Below are 22,416 nucleotides of genomic sequence, written 5' to 3' on the forward strand. Positions count from 1 at the left end.
CCAATGAAGTGATTACCAGGATTAAGTCTAGTAACCATCCGACACCATATAAGGTTCTTACGATACTACTCCCTATTGCTGAACGAGGACATTATGCCCCCATGACTTGATGATTTTATAACTGGAAATCTGTACCTCTTACTCCCCCCTTCACCTTTTTCACTCTTCATCCTACTCCCTTCCCCTCTGGCAACCATCAGTTTGTTGTATTACATCACAAATACATTAGAATGTATATGTTTTTTAAAAAACAAAAGAAAACAAAATTGGTATTCAGCTCTGAAAGAATTTAGAAATCAGTAGTCAACCAGTCTTTTTTGGTTTAATTGTATGAAATTGCCCTTTTTACAGGCAAAAAATAGTCAAATGTCAGCAATTTCATATGGTTTAACATATTGTTTTTCTCCTTTTATTTTATAAATAATATAAAACAAAATTTAATCTGCATATATATTACCAGTATTTCACATATGCCTAATGGGTATTAATTATGTGTTTGTCTATTTAGCTAAAACATAAAGACAAACTTTCTATATGCCCAAAATGACAATTTTTAAAAATGAGTAGAAAATACATGAAGTAACTAAACATTTGATTTATTGACAACTGCAAACATAACAGTAACTAAGAAAATGCTGAGAATAGAAATGATTGAGAGGTAATGTCAGCATAAATATTCCATTAATACACAGAATTTTCAGTTAGAATCTGATAATTGATGGAAACTTTTACTCCCCGTGCACTAATCATCTATGTAGTTTAACAAAAATTTCAGTAAGTTGTTATTTTAAGTAGACTTCCATTTTCTACTTTCCTACTATTCCACAATTCATTTCCACTGCTTTTTGCCGTGGCTCAGCACCAATGCAATTCGAAAAGCAGCAGGCCTTATTAAAATGCACTCTACGTTGGGCAAAAGAGGCTAAACAGCTCCCTTCCAGACCACAGTTGCACACAGCCACCTTAGCAATCTTTACTGAGGTCGGGTCACCTTTCTTTCAATGGTCCCACTTTGCACCTCTAAATCTGTTTCTTCTCACTACCAACTGCTCAATCTTAAAGAGAACAAGGGACATTCCTTTGTGAATTAACTCTTCACCGTGAACTTGATACCATCTCCCAAATTCTTCCTTCATTAACTGCTTCCTCCATCTTTATTTTTAGTGTATCTTTTTGCATTTTTGCTTAAAAAATCTACATATTCATTGAATTTAAGAGGCTATCCACCTTGAACTCACTTTTTTAACCTTTTGAGAAAATTTCAGTGTGCTTTTTGCATACCCCTCACACCCAGCTTTCCTTCACGCTACTATCATCTATTAGCATAGAAAAATTATCAAAATTAATAAACAAACCTTCGTATCATACTATCAATTAAACAGAAAGCATTAAGACTTCACCAGTTTTTCCACCAATGTCCCCTCCCTGTCTCAGAATCCAATGCAAGATCCCATGACTGCAAATTGTCATGTCTCCTTAATCTTCTCCGATATGTGAGTTCCCCAGTCCCTCCTTGTTTTCCATGACTTTGATGATACCTCTGAAGACATAGACAATTACTCTGCAGAATGTCCTTCAACCTGGGTTTGTCTAATGTTTTCTCATGATCTGCCTGAGGTTATGCATTAATGGAAAGGATACAGAGGTAATATGCCCTTTCAATGCATCCACCAAGGGGTACAGGACACTGATATGCATCACGGGTACGTTACTTATGTATCATTGATCACTTGACTAACTGCTATCTGCCAACACCCTGTACTACAAAACCACCATACTTCCCTTTGTAATTACCAAATATCTGGGGTAGATACTTTGAGACCATGCAAATATTCTGCTTCTATTGAAAGTTTTGCCAAAAATTTCAGCATGCATGAATGGATCTTCAGCAATCACTATTATAGTATGCTAATGGTGATTTCCTATTCCCCTGATTTCTTCTGCCATATATTAGTTGGAATTCTATGAGGAAGAACGGTCGCTCCTCGCCCATTTGTTTCCTCAGTTATTTATAACCAGGCTGCGCTGATGGATATTTACTTTATTCCTTGGGTTATAACCTACAGTGTTGTTCAAGTTATTCCAACTGTGTCCAATAGGAGCACTGTGTTTGACTCCTGTGCCCTCCACCCTGTCCCTCTCCTTTTGAGCACTTCCTTAATATCTGACACCACAATATGCTGTAGGCTCATCTTGTATTTTCCCTACACCAATTCTGGGATTAATAAGTTCTACAAAGAGCCCTGGATCCTTTAACTGTAGAATGTTATTTAGAAGTCAGGTGTGCTCACTGTTGTTACATGGGAGTCACTGTTTCTAGTCTCTGAGAGAATGGAACAAGAAAATTTATCTATATATACTAACTCATGTTAACATATCTTTGTATCTGTGCAAGTATTTTATTTTAGTTTATTTCTTTTTAAGTACCTAATTGGCTTTAATTAAGCAATTCATGTATCTGGCAGCATCCCATGTAGCCACTAGAAGGGGACACTCCCTGTACCATTATTTTAAAGGACTGTTTCCACAAAGTTTAAGGGACCCTTTTAAACTTGTTTTGTTCTGTTGTTGTCAATTGCTCTCCCTTTCCTACTCAAAAATAATTTAAATAGCTTTCGAACTAAACACAAATTAACATCCAAGTCCTCGCGCTGACATGTATGTCCCCTTACAATTTTGGTCACTATCTTTCCTGTATTGCCTCTCATTAAATCTCTGCTACGTGTGCCTCTGTGGTAGAACATTTAGAAATAAGAAATAGTAGTAACAGATATACAAATATTTATTTCAGTTGATTTTACACCAGTGATAGACATGTACTTTGTTATTTTGTTTTAGTTGTTACCACTTGTAAATAGCACAAAGGTATTCCCTCCTGGCCTCAGCTGCCTTTTGTTGGATTAAGGTTGCTACATGTAGTTTATCTGTTTCATTACATGGAAGTTACATAGTCTAGTTCTATTCTTCTAGTGATTACCCTTAAACACATACTTGCACTTTTCTAAAAATATCTAGGTTTTCTCAGCATTAGTAGGGGGGAAAATGAAACAATACACTTTTACTTCTCTGCTCTGTCCCCATCTCCTGTTCAGATCTTTTCCACTTTTCTTTCCCTTTTTTAAACAATGGTCTTGAATTCTATTTCTTGCATTTATTCTTCTGCTTCCTGGATAGAATACAGCATTTAATAATTCTTTCACGGAGGATCTTACTGGTCAATTTTGTCTCTGTTTGAAATGCTTTTATATTTTGGCTTTACACTTAAATGATTAATCAACTGGTAGAAATCAAAGTTCTCTGTCTTAGGATATTTGTGAATTTTTGTTTATCATTGGTGTATGTTCTGAAATTTCACCAAGATCTTGCTCAACACACAGTCTTTCTTCAATTCTGGAAGATGATTTAAAAAAAAATTTCTTCCTTCTGTCTCCATCTGATAATACTAGACATATTTAGAACTGCTGGATCTGTGTCTATATTAAAACTTTCTTTTCCACACTTTCCATTTTATCCTTTTATACTACATTCTGGGAAAATTCCTCTACTTGATCTTCCAGAAATGGAGGCCCTTTTTCTGCCCATGTATTGAGTTTTTAATTTTACCAGCTAAGATTTCTAGTTGATTTTTATTGATATAATCAATCTCCTCTTGCATCTCTCTCATGTTACACTTATTCTAAAATTCTATTTTGTTTTCTTCTATTTCTTCAAGTTCTTTGTTTTATTGAGTTTAGTGCCCTTTTTTCACTTTGTTGGTCTTCCTCAAATGTCTGGTAATTTCCTGGTTGTGTGCTCATCTTTATATTTGAAATTATGCTAGACTGTTTTTTAATGTTGCATCTGTTTGTACAGCTGCTTCTGTAAGAAAATCGGGCAGCTAAGCTTATAGTTAGGCTATAATAAAATATGAAAGGGAGAATGGAGTAAGGAGAATAACACACAGTGCCAGGCAGAATAAGACTGTAGCTAGTTTTCTAGGTGAGTGCTCCCCCATCCCTCCTTTGTGTTACCATGAATGTAGAGCCTGAGGCTTGTCCCCAACAGTAGATGGGTACAAAATTATAGTACATTAATATAAAAGATTGTATCACAGTAAAACAAATGAACTACTGCTATCCACATTAAAAACAGAATATCTACTAAACAAAGCTGAAGAATACATTTAAACGTATTAAAAAGTGTAACAAGGGCATGACGACAAATCACAGGACAGGGTTTATTCTCTAGAAAAAAAGAAGGGGGGCTTTTTAAGGTACTAACAATGTTCTATTTTAACCTAGGTGTTGGGTACACTTGTGTGTGGTCCTTTTAAGTGTATACTTGTTTTACATGTTCTTCTTAATTATATGACATGTTTCACTAAAGAACAAAAGGAAAGATTACAGCAGGTACTCAAGCTATAACCTTGAAACAACCAACCATATTTCCTCACACTTATATTTAAAAGCTATAAAATGTTTCACCTGGTTGACTTAACATTGTTTTACTTAAACACAACTGGGTAAATAACACACCAGGTAATGTAAAAATCTTAGCGTCTCAACAGAACATAGCTCAGAAACAGGTTTATTTTGTCTCGTTTGGAACAAGGAAAGGTGGCTTTAAGATCCCTTCAGTATTAAGTTTCCCAGGGTTACCATAACAAAATACCACAGGCTTAAACAACAGAAATGTATTGTCTCACAGTTCTAAAGACTAAAAGTCCAAGGTTAAGGTGCCAGCATGGTTGGTTTGTGGCAAGAGGTCTCTCTTTCTGGCTTGCAAATGGCTACTTTCTCGCTGTGCCCCCACATGGCAGAGAGAGGGAGCCCTCTGGTGTCTCTTCTTATAAAAATACCAATCCTCTTGGATCAGAGACCCATTCCCACGACTTCTTTCAACCTTTATTACTTCCTTAGAGGCCTCATTTCCAAATACAGCCACGTTGGAGGCTAGGGCTTCAAGATAGGGATTTTAAGGAGACACAAACACTCAGTCTACAAAACCCTCCTAACTAAAGATTATCAGTATTTCTTAGATTATCAACAACCTGCACATGCAAACAGTTGTCTCAGCTCAAAGATGCACTATTTCCCCGGAAGAAATCTATAACCTCAGATAACCAAAGGCGAAGCAGCTCAGGAAGAAATGTATTCCCTTGGGAAGGGAAGGCAAAGACCAAGTCCCATGGAAGAGAAGACTGAGCGTTGAACTAAACCTCAATCACTCTTCATACCGCAGACTCGACAGTTTTATAAGAAACCCAAGTAAGCTCCCAATTAACTTACAGGACACAGAAAGAACAGAAATAGAGTGGAGAATAGGTAGCTCATTTCCAGGATCTCCTTATTTCCTTATTGTTGTGAACTATAAAATGCATTTTTCCATAATCAGAATTGTAGGCTAGCCCACAAAGTCATAAACCATAAGGAAGTTGAATTCATATATAATGGTATGGATTGGTTTTAGGTAAATCACTTTAGCCTCTTTCAATTTCTTCATCTGTCAATCACAAGCTAAATGAACAGTCATGATCAAGTGTAGGAATCTAAACAACTTGTAATGTTTTTTGTGTGTGAGTATCTGAATACATATGTGTTGGTGTTTATAAAATGCCTACAGAAAAAATACTGATGTTAAAAAACAAAACTCACAAATCTACCAATGGAAGAAAACTGAAGAAATAAACTGTAATCAACTAACCTTCTTCTGTTGCGTGCGGGTGTGTTGCATCGTTCCCCTGAGAAGTGGTGTTGGCTTGGTCGCACTGAAGGGGGCTGCCTATTTGATGTCATCTCCCATGGTCGCATTGGTGGTGAGGGAGCTGGTGATGCTGATGTGTAATCAAAGACTGAATGAGAGAGGCGCTGTCTCTTGGGACTTGGACTATCTTCACTCTGCCAATGCAACAAAAATCATTTACATTACTATTTATGCATAGGTGTTTAGATATATTTACCCTAAAGTGTAAAGGAGGGAAAAAAATGCTACCAACCCAAATTAAACACCTTCAAAGAAAACGGTGCTGGGGGCACAGGTAGAAGGGAGATGCACAGCAAATACTATCAAATGAAAAGCGAACTCTGTTTCTGAAAAATCATCAAAAAATTTATCAGGTAACAACAACATACACAGTACACAACAGGGAAAGAAGCAATTTTATGACATTTGACCAAATCGCTTTAAAATCCCAACTCAACTGAGAAATCCACTGTGCTTTCCCATCAGTTAACTCTTTTAAGCATCGATTCACAGCTGAAATCAATTTAGGAGATGGTAAAATTTAAGTAGTCCTTGATTTGATTCTAAATCACACTCCTCTGCATTCTTATTCCAGTTGTTTAAGGCTATTTATTACATTAATTTTTTTTTAATGAAAGTTACCTGGATAAAATAAAATTTACATGAAAAAGATAAAAAGAAATAGTCAACTGATCTAGATCATTTCTTAACTAGAAAGTCACAGCATTTGGGGAAAGACATTGAGTTGCACGTAGATGATGGTAATGGTGGATAAATCAAAACTTGTGCCTGTTACATGCTGAGGCATAGTCTCAAATTTTCAAGGGTCACAGCATTGCTTACCAGCTATAAAACTGGTATGAACCATTTAATTGAATTATTAGCCCTCCAGGAGTCCCTACACAACCCAATTCCACAATGGAGTCTCACCAAAAGTGTCAAAATTACAAACTCAGTCTGACAAGGGCTATGTGTTTTCTAAGAGAATCTCTCCTATCTCCAATCTACCCCTGGCAAGTTCTAATTATTCAGGTATTACAGCACTTCTGCTTGCAAAATAATTGGTACCTGCTACTAGCACAAAAACCATGTTATAATATAAGCTGAAGAGTATATGGGGCTACATACTACAACATTTGATTTTAAGAGATAACATAGAACAGAACTGACTAAATGGATAGGAAAGAAGCAAACTGCTAAAAGGTGACTTTTGATCATTCCTATTTAAGAGGTATTACAAAAACCATGTTATTTTCTTTCTATATTTAAGCATATTATTATAATTCAAATTCGTCATTACAACTAAAATAGAAAATAGTTTTCAGAACCATATACAAATGCTTTTGCAAACTCTCTTTACCACACTCTTAATTTCTCCCTAGATTTAATGGTGCTATTATAAGTATAATTTTTACCTTGATTTTAATAAGAAAATCAGTTATGTTCTGATAATCCTAAAACTTAAAAATGGAAAATAACCTGATACTATCTCATATTTAGATATTCTGATTTAAAATACAAAATGGCTTAATGACCAAGATCTGACAAACTCATACGTGAAACTACACAGAAGCACTAGAAGTGATCTCCACAGTTCATAAAACAGATTTTTACTAAGGACTTTTTTTTAAAGTATAAAATGCTAGTAACCCAAATGTGATCATTAGCTTTCATATGCATGTACTATACTACAAAGCTTGATGCAAGCTAAAATATGGAACTTTGAATTCTAAAAATTCACTGCCCAAAATGGAGGAGGAATGCTATAAAGCCACAAAAAAAGACCTGAAAAAACACTTAGGCTATAATTCTCTACATATTTTCAGTGATGTTCAAATTGTGGGTTAACACTATTATTTTTACAACAAATGCATTTAAGAGATAAGGAAAGGTGACCAAATACCGTGTTTCCCCGAAAATAAGACCGGGTCTTATATTAATTTTTGCTCCAAAAGATGCATTAGGGCTTATGTTCAGGGGATATCATCCTGAAAAATCATGCTAGGGCTTATTTTCCGGTTAGGTCTTATTTTTGAGGAAATACGGTTAAGTTCCCCATCTCGTCTCTATGTGCTGTTATAGGTTCACATTAGTGAATAAAAGGAGAGACAATAGGTGAAGGAAAGTGAACTCTTCATTAATACTATGGCATAGTAATAAGTCTTACTTTTTTACTCAAAGTAATAGGGAAACTACAATGGACACTTAAAGAGGTAAGTATTCAAGTTAGTTTTACTATATGCAACCTAGTTTCATACATTTCTCATCAATTTTAGCACCCTAACTGAACTCCAAAAAAATCCTCAGTTTCCAACGAAAGGAAGAGGGAGTGATTTATAAAGAAACAAGAATTAGATGAGCTATTAGACTTCTCACAGAAAACAAAAGAAGCTAAAAGTGCTCTGAGGGAAAATAATACTGAACCTAGAGTTTATACTCCAACCAAACTATTAATCTAGTGTGAGGGCAAAAACAAAGACTTTGCTAGAGATGTATGAAGAGTCAAAGCTGCTTCTCACATATCTATTCAGAGGAAGTTACTTGGTAGATTTTATACTGTGTGAGCGTGCTCTTTTTCTCTTTCACTTGAGGAGTTATACGGGGGTGCCAAAAAAAAAGTATACACATGACTTGTACTCATCTTTTGTTAGCAGTATATATTGAGTATTATAATTTTAATACGGTTTTTTTCCTTTCTTAAAATGTGTATACATTTTTTTGGTACCCTCTGTGTATAAATACAGGATTCAATAAAGAGTAGAAGAAATCCCAGAAATGCAATGTAAAGAAATGCCAAGATGATGGCAGCACAGCAGGTCTGAAATGTAAGCATTCCAAATTAGAACAAGAAGTCAGAGGTCTCTGAGAAAAATACCCTAAATAATGTGCATTGAAGACCATGACTGACAACTTGGAAGTTCTTAGTAAAATTTAAGCACATAACTCTCTTAAGAAATATAAAAGGCAATCACAGAGTCCAGGAAAAACCAAGACAATAACAAATACACATCATTTTGTCACCTAAACATTGTTTGAGTTGAATAAGGTAGTGAGAAGATTACAGCTACTATTCCATAGGCTAAACACGCTACTTGGTTTTACAACGACTATACAGGTATTCCTAACACTATGAGGAATTGTTTTTTAATTAAAATCGACAAGGCATGAAAGATCACTACTGCAGTTACAGAACAGAACGAGTATTGTAAACTCTGATATGAAGTAACTAAAGATTTGTATTGTGACAAAATCATGGACTGAATGTGAAAATCCTAATATAAACATCTAGAAATAAGTGGATGGTCAGAGAAGTGTTGATATTCTTCTAGATCCATGTTTCCAAACACCAGTCTTCTTTGAATAAAAAGTTCATCCTGTTTTTGATCTCTTTTTGTCATTCATCTCCACTATTTATCAATTTTGTCACTGCCCTTGTTTATTAAACTTTTGCACTTTGCTTTTTTTTTACTTGTTTTACATCGTATTACTCCTAGCCAAAATCTTGCAAGCTTTTCATTTTTTAAATTATGAAATATTTCATATATGCAAGTTATAAACTATCAGGCAGACACATGTATAATTTTTAAAAACCCACCACGCAGCATAGGAATCAAGTACTACCAGTATTTCTGAAGCCCCACATGGCCTTATGTCACACCTACCTGCTGTCCCATACCTGTGCCTTGGTTAAAACGTGACTGAATTTTGCGTTTAGTATCCCTTTGCTTTTCTATATGGTCTTACCACATACAGTATCTCTCAATACTACACTGTCTAGTTCCTGAATTTAATATAAATGGTATCAGACTCAGTGTATTTTTATCATTTTGAGATTTATCTTTACTGATATATGTGGCTGTGTAGATGATTCATTTTCCTTCTTTTAGTATTCCATTATATGAATATACTGTAGTTTATCCCCTCTTTTTGATGGACATTTGGGTAGTTTCCAGTTTTTCACTGGCATTTCAAGCAGTTCTGCCATGAATATTCTTGTATGTTTCCTGATGTACATTTAGTTGGTATTTTAATGCTTCATGTAAAAGTGATGGCTTTGTGAATTTATTGTCCAGTGGTTTCTTACAAAAGTGGAGTATTTGTATCTCTATAAAAACAAAAAAAAGCCATATTTAAAATGAGAATCAAAGTGCCTCCTGTAATTTTTTAAAAAATTTAATATTAAGGTATATAATAATTAACATACAGTAAAATCCACCCTTTTAGCGTACAGATCAAAAAACAAAAATATTAAGTGGTCAAATAATAAACAGCAGCCTCAAGAGAAGACAAACATTCTTTAGAAAAGCTGGCTGAGAAAGTTATATTAAAGAAGTCCTCTAAGAAGAATACTTATTCCCACATACAACAGAAAAGAAGATGATGATACTGAGAGAATTTTGTTTCAAGCCTCCCTAGAAACAACCTCGACTGTATCTGTGACTCTCAGGCCTATGTAGGGAAAGGGTAAATATATAAGAACCTGGAAGAAAGCTTTGAAGTGAGCATCCTCTTGAACGGTAGTGTTCTGATCACTTGGGAGGAGAGGGAACAGGCTCTGAAGTCTCACCCTTTCACAAATCACCTTGTTAGGATGGCCAGGCAGAGGTGCTGAATTGGCCCCGGGAGATATCTGGGAAAAAGAGGGAGAAGAAAAGGATAGTTCATGGCTAGCCGCACCAATGTGGAGAATCATGCCTATGAAGGACAGTCCGGATTTTCTAGGTATTTGATTTTGTTAGCAGAAACTGGAAAGAAATTAAAAATTAATCTTAAACATAAAACAAATGTAAGGATGGCAAAAGTTGCCTCTGGCAATGGATCTCTCTTACAAAAGGCAAAACATCACTATTCAAGAATGCAAACGCTTTCCTGTGTTTCTCATATAGTATCTACTGATATCTTTTTCTGTTATTAATTCTGAAATCCTAAAGGATATAGACAAGACTTCAGGCTAAGAAAACCTGAGGTAGAAATACATTATCTCAAGTACTGAAAGATAAGTGTCTGCCTGGATTAAAATTAGTATCTTTTTCTTCTATTTTTTTAGTTAACCTTCCAAGCGATTGTGCAAAGGAAGATGAGAGGTTTCAGAACATTTGTGTAAAACTTCTATAGAGATCACAGGTATAAAAAACAAGACTGAAAATCTCAGCTCTATTCAACAAAAACCTAGCAACCTTCCTAAGGAATACAAGACAAGATCACAAGACCAAAGTAAATGACTGCAAATTTTAAATGCATGACTTGATTGTGGTTTAATCCCTTTAAACACACATGTAAATATATTAATACTTAATCTGTGGCATTTTAAATGACAAACATCCCCTGCTCCACAGTGCTGTGAAGTGAACTGCCCTTGGGGGTTAAGGTTTGTGAATCTGCTTGTCCCTATAACTGAAGACCTCGTGCTTTCAGGCTGTTTTTAGAGTTTCACTGCCTCATTCAATCTCATCTATTCTGTAACGAACACTAAACCAAAAAGATAAGCATGGTTTCCTACCTTCAAGAAGTGTATGCTATATGAAAAAAAAAGAAGCAAAAGCAAATCACTGTACAATATAAAGGGCATCATCTTTCTACGATAATGGTAGGTACTGGGTGCTATGGATAGGTAACTGGCAAGAGACAGCGGTCTGACTAGTCAGTTCAATGTGCACAACATTCAATGTGGCTGGTCAGTAAGGAAGTAGCCAGAGAGAAAGGCAGAAACAAATCATGAAGTGGCATGTTGTTTATATTAATAATCCTGCTATAATAAACTTCTTTAGCCCCTTTAATAAATTTTTGCTTCTGGTTCGTTAATGAGCCTGGTAAACAGATAACCATGTTTGCTGCTAAGATTAAAATTACTTCCAAAAAGACCTTCCTAGGAGTAAAAGCAAAACACTTGAGGGCAGTAACTTTACAATTCATTAGTACTGCTATACAAAATGTTCTGGATATGAACTAAAGCTTGTATCTCTACTACAAACATAAATATGAACATGCTAATATCCTTTTTACCACTATGATAAAGTATGAATTGCTGAATTAAGGAATACTTGCTGACTGCCTCCTATAAGCAAAGAGTTATGTTAGGAAAGAAGAGAAAACATGGATCCTGCCCTCAAAAAGCTTAGTCTAATTAAAAAAAGAAAGTCAAGTAGCCAACTATAGGATAACGTTTTAAATGCCATAATACAGGTATAAATTAAAGTAGCCGTAGGAACCTTGGATTTATCTGATGGTAAGAGTTTTACAAAAAAATTTCATAGGAAAAAGTGTATTTCATATATTTCTGACTTCTCACTCAATCTAGAGTGCTTTTACCACTTAAGCAATTCTCTCTCAAAACGGTCTGTTCCTTTCCGTAGGTTTCATATTCCTTTTGCAATCTTAAGCTTATAATTTGCACAGTAAATACCTCTGAAGAGTTTTAATAAGGCCACCTGCCTTCAACTATCATACCTGAAGCAGTCTGCATTAGTAGCACGCTTACAAACTACTAGTACAAGTAGCAAGATGGGAAAACAGAACCAGAGGGTTAGGTTTCCTCTCCTTAATTCTTTGTTCCTTTGAAAAGTTAAGATTTCAGTAATATATAAGTAAAAAACTGGTAAACTCTGGCCCCTGTGGCCTCAAGTTAATAATTTTGAAGCATATTCCTCTCCTACCCCAAATTTCCTTGGGTCAGACGCTCCATTTGCCTATAAAAAGGGAGGACAAACAAGACAATGGAGAAAAGCTATATTTAAACCCTGTAGTTAATACAGATCTGGGACAAAATGATAAATGGGTTTGATCAAACCAGATGCCCCCGTGGATAAGATAAAATCATATGCAATCATTGTGTGTGTACGGGTGAATTCTAAGATGCCTCCAAGATTCTCACCTCGGGAATCTCCTGTACATCTCCTCTATAATCCCTCCCTCCCTGGTGTGTGGGGAGGACTATAGTAAATACAGTGAATTTTACTCCCAAGATTAGGTTAAATTATATTGGAGGGATTTTCAGATGTAGTTAAAATTCCAAGTCAGTTGGTTTTAAGTTAATCAAAGGGGGTTATCCAGGGTGAGCCTGACTTAAGCACAGAAAGCTCTCAAGAGGAACGCTGAGCCCTTCCGGAAGAGCCTCTCCTGTCAACTGCAGAGGAAGCTATGTGAGAAGGCATACGAAGGGACTATGTGGGAGACTGATGGCATTCTCTAGGAGCTGAGAGTGCTCACCAGTTGACAGCTAACAAGAAAATGGGGGACCCTCAGTCTTACAATCACAAGAACCATGTTATACCAACATCCAGCGAACGTGGAAAAGGTCAAGTCTCTGATGAAATCACAGCTTCCATCAGGGAAGAAAGGCCTTGAACAGAGAACCCTACAGCTCACCCATACCAGCATCCTGATCCGTGGAAGCTGTAAGATAACAGATTTGTGTTTTAAACTATCAAATTTGTGGTAATTTGTTATACACAACAGAAAACTAACACAATGTATATGTATGTAATAGAATAAAAAGTTGTTGTACCACACTCAAAGGAAAAGTTTTTTCCTCCAGAATTTTAGCTATATTAATTTGATGATGAAAGAAATTAAGAGATTTTAATCTAAGCAATACAGCAGTTTTTAAAAACCTCCATCTGATAATAGCTAACTTCATGCCAGGAAATGAACTGGGCTCTCTAATCTTTACACTGCAAGTCAGGGTAAACTTAAATTCACACATCTTGTAAATACCAGAACCATAATTTCAAGCCCAGTCTATCTGGCTGTAAGGTTCATACTCAGCCCACTAAACGACCTTGTAGTTTAAGAATTTAAAAAGTAACATTCTCCTTTATAATTTAGTTGGATTAGTAACTAACAACTATTCCACAAGGCCTATTTAAAGCTATTTTAAATATTTTAAAATAAATTTGTTTCCTTTTAAATTGTTTCTGACATAAATTTCCACTACTTCCCTAATTCTCCCTCAGTGAAAATTACTGAGGTTATACTGTATGTGGAAACTGACACAATTCTATTTTTCTCTAACCTGGCAAACTGTTGAGCATTACACGTGGTAACTTCAGCCTTCTCTCAAAATGCAACTTATATTTAAAGTCATGCCAAGAAAACATCCCTGAGACGGAATTAAATCTGCAACTCACACATTTCTCATTTTTAATGTTTATTTACATATAACTGTATGACTAATCCACCCAGTATAACTGAGAATAGCACTGTTTCACAAAACTAAAGTTACAGAAAACAGTTTTAACCTTTTAAGCACCAACACGTTACTATTTTAGGACATCTTTTGTTTAATGTGGCCTTTTCCTGCCCTGGTAACGATAACATAACCAAGAATTTAACCTTTGTCTTGGAGAGTGTAGTAATTATCAGTTATTGTGCTAAAAATAACATAGGACTTAGGTCCAGATATTGTGCCAGAACTTGCTTCCTCTCAAATCGTTTCTGATCAGCTTCCTTCTTCATTCATTTACATTTTTTTCATAAAGGTGAGGCAGAGTATGTGCAGGTGTATGACATCAAGGCCAGTATTAAATAATGTACTTTCTACAAAATAAGTTATTGAAAGGCCCAAACAGCCTTCCCCAAAATAGCAACATTATTCTCCAGAAAAAAAATTGTTCACTATTACTTGCTAGCAATACCAATTGGTCAACAGCCTAACAGAAGGGAAAAACAAAATAAAACAAAAGATGGGTCAGATGCTTAATGTTTGTTGACTCCAACAAGTCCCTTACTCCTCTAGGTCCACGTCTAGGTACCTAAAAATGAAAAGGTTAAATCCAAATTATCTAAAAATCCAAAGACTCACTGCTTCCATGACGGCAAACATTAATCACTTGCAAAGTAATCAGGTAGATTTTATTAACAATTAAAAAGTGTGAATCAGTAATCTTTCTTCTGATAAATTCTCAGGTTATACTCCAAAATAATAGGAAAAGTCACATGTACAAATACAGAGGGTACCAAAAAAAATGTATACACATTTTAAGAAAGGAAAAACTGCATTAAAATTATAATATATACCGATAACAAAAGATGAATACAAGCCATGTGTATACATTTTTTTTGGCATCCCTGGTATGTTCATCACAACACATTAATAGCAACAATTTAAAAGGGAACTAGAAGTAACCTAAATGTTGAACAAGTTAAGTATTTGCTAAGTAAGATTATGGTATCCATGCTTGGTATCCATGCAGTTGCTACACCATTCAAGGACTGGTACTACCTACTGGGGGAAGATCATTACTGTCCAGCACTGGGGCAATCATTTTTTAAAACAAACTATTATTCTCATTCTTGAGTTAAGGGCCCATATCTTCCTAGGAGCAGCACAAAGCCAGGGTTGGTGTAAATTGCTGAAAGGCTCCACACGTTCCCCACCTCACAGTCCCATAAATTATAAGGGGGAAGAGAGGCACACATGTAACCATTACACGTATTGAGAAGGTGGGCATAAAGGTTAGGAAAAATAAGAGTTACACATTCTTTTAGTAAATTGTTTCTTCCCTTCCCTTCCCCAATCCAGATTTGCCTATTCAAGGATTATTCTCTCAAGGAAGTATATCTAAAATCATTTACTTAGCCTGGGAACCTCTTAGTACATTGCTCTAAAGCATCTCTTCAAGACTTATCTCTAAGAACTACATGGATTTGGAAACTATCAAGACCATGACCAGTCCAAGTCAATACAAAAAGTGTGTGTGTGTGTGTGTGTGTGTGTGTGTGTGTGTTTGAAAAGATAGTGTGACTGAACTCTTTATAATTCTTATTAGGTAAAAAGCATAATTGATTCAAATATTTATTGCATGTTTACCATGTGCTAGATGTTGTGAATACAATGGGAAAAAAATAGTCCTTGCCCTCAAAGAGATTCAGTCTAGTGACGGGCAATTCAACAAGAACTAAATGAAGACACTACCGCCACAGAAGAGATTGGAGGTAAGGTGTTCAGAAGGGAGAAAATGTTCAAGTCCTAAAAAAGGAACATGAAAAGATAAGAGTGTGTGTGTGTGTGTGGGGGGAATGATACTGTGTGCATGGCCCCTCTTGATCTATATGCTCAAATTTCTCACTCATTAATTTACTAGCGAGTTCAAATATTTGCTTGATCTCCTCCAGATAGACAATGTCACATTAGGAATTTAAATTTAACATTTACTGAATGAATGAACTAGACTAGAATCATAGGGTTCAAATGTGTTTACAATCTGTATGTTCTCTCCAGAGAAAAATAGAGCAAGCCATGAGATAACCCAAGTGGAAGTGAAAACGAATGTCTCACATATGTGATTAACAGGAAAACAACCAGAAAACTAGTAAGTAGACCCAGACACTACAGAACAATCACAGGACTAATCAATAACTACCTTTCCAGCAAAATGAATTACAAAATGGTGGTGGCCTAAACAAAACTGGGGCAGCACAAGCCGAGAAATAGATGGAACGAACTGGAAGTAGAAGACAAAGATAATTTTGACCAATAATCTTTCTATACTAATCAATCATTTCAGAGATTTTTATCTAAGGACTTCTCACCAATGTTTTCTCACCCACAGCCTTGAAAAAAAGTGAAAAATGAGCACAAATAAAAACAAGTCTGGTGGCGTAACTAAAAGCCTCATCCAAAGCTGTTGGCATAGACAATAGATCTACACTCTACATTATGATGCTAACAGATTCAGTTATGTCTGACAATACCATCCTCTGCCCACCTTTCATAACAAAATCAGGCTGCTCCAGTAAATTCCCAATATTTACTCAGGTTAATACTTGCCAACTTAAAGTTTAGCTATAAAAGCAGGATGGGTATACAAACCTCAACAAGTACAGAAACACAAACTACGTTCTGGAATCACAGCAAGTATCAGAGGTGGAGACACCAGAGCGATCATTTAAACCCAACTCTCATATTTTACAGATGAGGACCTGAAGCCCACATGGCTAGTTTATGGCACAACTTATTCAAGTATGGCCTCTAAAAGGCTACCAATTCTCTTACAAGTTAGTCTTACAGAAAATTATAGAAATAAACTTAAAATCGAACCCCTGTATAACTTAATAGGTTTTCAAAAAGTGAAATATATTATGCCAATAAATTTATAAGCCAGCAAGAACTAGAGAAAGGAGTACATGAAATGATACAATGCTCACTTGAAAATCCAGTTAATAATTTCATCTTTTGATTTCAAGTACATCCCAGCTTCACTGCAACTGATCTGATACCTATAATTAGTCTTGTATTGTTACTTCTATAGAAGTCCAATTTCTTCCATTAGACCATGTTCTCCAAAGACAGGAACAATTTCAGTTTGATTCCAACTGTCCCTAGATCCTTACTGTTTTGATTTCATAAAAACGGTATGAATAGATTTTTTTTAAAGCCTAGTTACCAAGGCTGCTTGTTATTTAGAGGAATTTTATGGTACATGGGTTAATAGTCACTGCAATCAAGGTCAAATAGGACCTAAAAATGCCTACACTTCTAAGGTAACAAACGAGTGTGTATTAGTTACATACACTTAAATTTTCATAGGTTAAGTGCACCTCTTTAAGAAAAATGAAAAAGCAATTCTCATATGATGCCAACAATGACATGTAAGTATTCGTGTCTCTATTTATGATGGAAGAATTAGCATACCCAACTTTTTTTTTAACTTTTGTTTATTTAAGTGTATTTTCCAGGACCCATCAGCTCCAAGTCAAATAGTTGTTTCAATCTAGTTGTGGAGGGCGCAGCTCACAGTGGCCCATGTGGGGGATCAAACCCGCAACCTTGTTGTTACCAGCACTGCACTCTAACAAACTGGGCGAACCGGCGGACCCCAGCATACCCAACTTTTACTGAGTAACATGAATCATTTTTGCAGCACAAAGAAAAGGCGAGGTCCCTTACAAGTCCTACACATGAAAATGAAAACTTTATTCTTTGGCCCTCAATAATTTGAAAAACTCCCGTCTCAAAACCATCCTCGCTCCTTCTTCAGCCCCGAAAGGAAGAGCGTCCATGCCCTGAGAACAAAATGCAGCCTGTCTAGAAACGCGCGGATATAAGTCAGGACCCTCCCGACCTGGTTCCGCGTTCTCCTGGGTGACATCACTTCACCTGCGCCTCGCAAAAAGGGAGGGAGCCAGAGAGCAAGGCCATCTGCTAGGAGCAGCGGGTCGACGCTCCTGCTGGCTGCGCCCTCACCTCCTCACTGCAGTCCCGGGAACAAAGAGCGGCGGGGCGACTGGGCCGCACCCCACCGAGCACCGGACAACTACACCTCTGCTCGGTCGCCGGGAGCGGCCTGGGAGGCTCCCAACGGCCTGCAGCTCGGCCCATCCCGCCCTCGCGCGGGAACCAACGGCCCAGCTACCAGTACCTGCAAGGGAAGGTTCCGCCCAGCGGGGCTGCTCCCGCAGCTCCTCGCTGGGCCGCCGCCTCCTATTGTGACCACCGCTCTCCCAGCCAACGGCCAGCTCGCCAGATCCCTTGTACCCGGGCCTCCTCACCCCCAGAACCCGGGCTCCGACCGAGGCGCTGTCACGGCGCTTCCTTCTTTCCGGCACCATCACACGGGCCGCGCCAGGAAATGACCGCTGCAAGCCCAGAGCTGACACAGTCGGCTAACGCCTCGGGGGCTCCATCCTCTCTGCCCCCGTGCTCTAACCGCCAGGTCGCTACCCTGCCCTGCACCGCTGCACGCGGGACCCCGCCCCGTTGCACCCCACCTCGGTGCCCGCGGACCACGCGCCGGCGCACTATCCTCTGCTGCGCGCGCAGGCGACGCCCCTCCCCACTAGGCCGCAAGATGCACGAACACGCGGCCCTCCCACTTCTTGGTTCGGGGTTGCGCTCGCTCCGCCCCCTCGCCCGAACAAACCTAAAGAACACAACGCGAGAGACCGCCAGATGCTCCACCTCTTTCCCACTAGGTTCGGCTCCTAGCCGAGCCCCCTTTGTTTCCACCCCGCCGGACAGGGGGCGGGGCGGGGCTGCGCGAGTCCCAGCGCGACTCAGACAGACTAGTTCCGGCAACACAACCCGTCACGCGGAGCCGCTACGCAGCCCCGCCCCAGACCACGTCTGGCGCCCAGACACCACCGGACAGTGGGAAGGGCCGCGTTTCCCAGTTTCTGCGCTTCTCTCCCAAAATTGTTGCTGTTGGTCTGTGCCTCCCACCTCCAAAACTCCGCACTCAAACAGTAACTGACCTCACTCAAATTCACAATATGTATTCATGTGGACCGAGGAATTTTTATTGAGGTAGAGGGAGGTGATTAGTCCCAGCAAGCTGGTTCGAACCCATCTTGTCTGACTGTAAGGCTAAATTAAAAGTGACAGTTATTCAGACCATACTGAGGAAGAGAATGAGATAGGAACGAAGACCGAAACCTGCTTGGTGGCCTGATCACGTTCAAGGTCTAGAAGAGGAAGTAAGACCTTCCGTAAAAGCACAATAAATACAAGGAAAAGATAGTTAAGTGGTATCGGAGGAAAGGAGGTCAGTGAGGGGTACATTATGGAAGAAGTGGGCTTTAAGCAGATAAGAATTAGATTGTCTTCAAGGATGGTGATGAGATTTTACAATGGTCCAATCAGCAAAAAACCCAGGTTCCTTTGGCATTACTTAAACTAGTCTCCTTTCCACTCTAGGCCTCAGCTGCTTCCAGTAGAAAATTAGGGAATCAGACTAAAATGATGTTTTAGGACCCTCTGAACCTCTATGTATGAAGAATATTATATGGTGATTATTTGTCTCCCTTTTTTCAGACTGAACACTGGAACTGTTTTGACTCTAATCCCAAAGTTCAAACCTACAGACTGAAACACAACAGCAGGTGCTTAGCAACTGCTGAATCAAAGTTCCAGCAAAAACATCACAGGCTTTTACAATTCTCAGACAAAGAAAATCTAAAGTGACATAACAGGCTCCTATGAACACAACCCCTTCCCCAGCCCCACACCCCCGTTATGTAGCCCAGTTATATAGCTGACTCTTCCCCCAAAGCCCGCTCTGCCAGTCTCCAAATACTTACTTTTTTTAATTTTCCATTTCATGGTAGAGTCACACCTTTAGATGCATACAATATACATTATCCCTTTCTAACCTCTGAATCCCTCACAACTCTCTCTACTGCTATGGACTGGCTTAGCATTACAGATCTTCCAGCAGAATCTCAGCCACACCCGACGATCAGCTCTAATGAGTCTTTTGGAGCAAAAATTAATAAGACCCGATCTTATTTTACTATAATATAAGACCAGGTCTTATATTAATTTTTGCTCCAAAAGACTCATTAGAGCTGATTGTCCGACTAGGTCTTATTTTCAGGGAAACAGGGTAATACAGACTACCCTGAAGCTGCTTTTCCTGTATACTAGGATATCTATATGATCAAAGGGTAAAAAGGGGTGGGGTGGGGTAGGGTGGTAGGGGTGGGGAGGACAGAGAAAGGGAAGGGAAATTACCATTTGGGGAGTTGTCCAGTCATAAGAGTTAGATTCCTCAAGTGCTAAATCTCAGCAGCAAAAATCTACAGTCCTCTAGGGTTCCTAACTCTTAAGTTTACGTGAATGCCCCAGGGCTTCAGCCAATCCTTTGTGAGGCAAACTCCTTCAGAACCCTTCTCAAATGGTTAAGATGTAAACAATGTTCCCACACCTTTGGGTTGGATAGTTTGAAATTTGTCCTGTAATCTCTTTTCTAATTGATTTTCTTAACCAGAAAATCTGGTGCCTTGCTAATAAACACCCAAGGATAAGCTTTAAGGGGGGCCAATTATACCAGAGCAGTTGCTCAACTCCAGTCCACTTCTAATTTTATTTGGTGTCCGTTCAAAAAAATGGGAAGCCTTGTTGGAGAGGCGTCCAATAAACTTCCTTCCGGCAATGATGGAAATGTTTGACATTTGCACCATCCAAAAGGTAGCCACAAGCTACCTGTGGCTACTGAGTATGTGGAATCGGTCTAGTGCAACTAATGAATTGACCAGGATCAGTTTAAATAGTCATATGTGGCTAGGGGACAGCACAGAACTTGCAGGAGTAGTTGCTTGTGACAAGAACTTCTCCAGAATTCTGACTCAAAGACTGCCTGCCCTTTCAAATTGGTTTTCACAGCAGAAGTGAAATAATCCGTCAATGACTACTAAAAACTTCTTTCTGAGATAGCCATGTCATTTAAGTCCCCTCACTTTTAAAATAAAAATACTGGTATCCTCTGCTTTTCAAAAGTCTGCTTTACAAGTACTTCACTTTTATGAAAGACCTACATTATGTAGTACCTGTTTTCGCTAACTGAAAGAAATCCAAAGGTGATTTTCACTTTTAGGAAAAAAACAGAGAAAAGCAAAAATGGCATTCAGCATTTGTTTTGTAGCAGCCTTATAGGGACAGTGCATACCCCTAGCAGCGGGACTGGCCGCCAAGCTCCTTCCCCAGAACTACACTCAGCATCTCAGCATCAAGCTGCCAGAGCTCTGAACGTTGTGAGCATCTGTGCTTTAACTCAGTTTGTCTTGTGCATCCATTAGCAAGATGTGCCCTTAGGTAGTTGCTTCTTCACTTTACGCCATTTTGGCTTACGGAAGGTTTCGAAGGAATGCTCTACTTTTGGATACCAGGGGAAACCTGTATACCAATATACTGCTTACCAAATAGGACAATATTGTAGTTCCTTCAAGTGTGTCCTCTGGTCATTGGGAATGTCTACCATTCTAAAATGTGGGAATAACAGCTGAGATTTTGATTGGGCTGCATTGCATCTTGATAAATTAAGGGGTGCTGATATCTTTACAATATTGACTCTAATCTATGAGCAAATGTATCCTTATATTGCTTGAGTTGTTAATTTTTTCAGTATGCTTAACAGTTTTCTGTAGAGGTATTGTACATTTTGTGCTTAGGTTTATTCTAGGTTTTATATATAACTATTAATTCTAATAGTTTATATTAATTCTTTTGAGTTTTCTATACATACAATCCTGTTGGCATTAAATAATAACTGTTCAATTTCTTTCTTTCTTTCCAACACATTTTCCTTTTCTATGTCTTGTCTTACTGCACTGGCTAGGACCTCTAGTATAGTGCTAAACAGATATGGTGAGAGTACACATTTCTGTCTTATTTTAAACCTGGAAAACTTGCAACATTTCACCAGTAAGTATGGTGTTTGCAGTACGGTTTTTTTTGTAGATCCCTTTAGCAAATTAAGGGCGTTTTATTTCTACCTTGTTTAAAGATTATCATTAACGGATGTTTAATTTTATCAAATGTTTTTGCATCTATGAGATACTCGTATGATTTTTTTCTGTTCATGTGTGAATTACATTATTGGTTTTTGTTTTTAGATGTTAAAGTAAACTGACATACCTAATAAAACCATGTCTTACGTATTACCTCTTTTTTGTATTGTTGGATATGGTTTGCTAGTGTTTTGTTTAGGATTTTTACATCTGTGTTCTGGAGTAAGATTAACTGCTATTTTACATTTTGTAACATCCTTGTCAAGTTTTGTTTCAAAGATTACGCCAGCCTCAGAAAATGAAATCAGTGAAAATAGAAAAAAACACACACACTTTTTCTAATCTTTAGAAGAGTTTCTGTAAGATTGGTGTTAGGCTTTCTTTAAATGTTTGGTAGTATTTGCTGGTTAGCCAACTGAATTTGGAATTAAATTTCTTTAGTAGTTACAGATTTGTTAGATTTTCTTTCTT

The 22,416-nt window shown here is 37.8% G+C and overlaps 1 protein-coding gene across 12 annotated transcripts in view; it reads right to left on the minus strand.

Annotated features, from left to right (window-relative positions):
- RNF38 (ring finger protein 38) overlaps window positions 1–22,416 on the minus strand; it is a 108,320-nt gene that overhangs the window by 25,002 nt on the left and 60,902 nt on the right. For 3 of the 12 annotated variants that reach the window (XM_019729102.2, XM_074330714.1, XM_074330712.1), the window contains one exon: window positions 5,683–5,876. In XM_019729102.2, the coding sequence (XP_019584661.2) occupies window positions 5,683–5,876 (194 nt within the window). Of the gene's footprint in view, window positions 1–5,682; window positions 5,877–10,201; window positions 10,352–18,080; window positions 18,550–18,581; window positions 18,698–22,416 lie in introns of those variants that run through there. The other 9 variants (XM_019729101.2, XM_019729096.2, XM_074330711.1 and 6 more) reach the window with 8 other exon arrangements.

This window comes from Rhinolophus sinicus, linkage group LG04 (genome assembly GCF_036562045.2).
Source record: "Rhinolophus sinicus isolate RSC01 linkage group LG04, ASM3656204v1, whole genome shotgun sequence".
In the NCBI taxonomy this organism is placed as follows: Eukaryota; Metazoa; Chordata; class Mammalia; order Chiroptera; family Rhinolophidae; genus Rhinolophus; species Rhinolophus sinicus.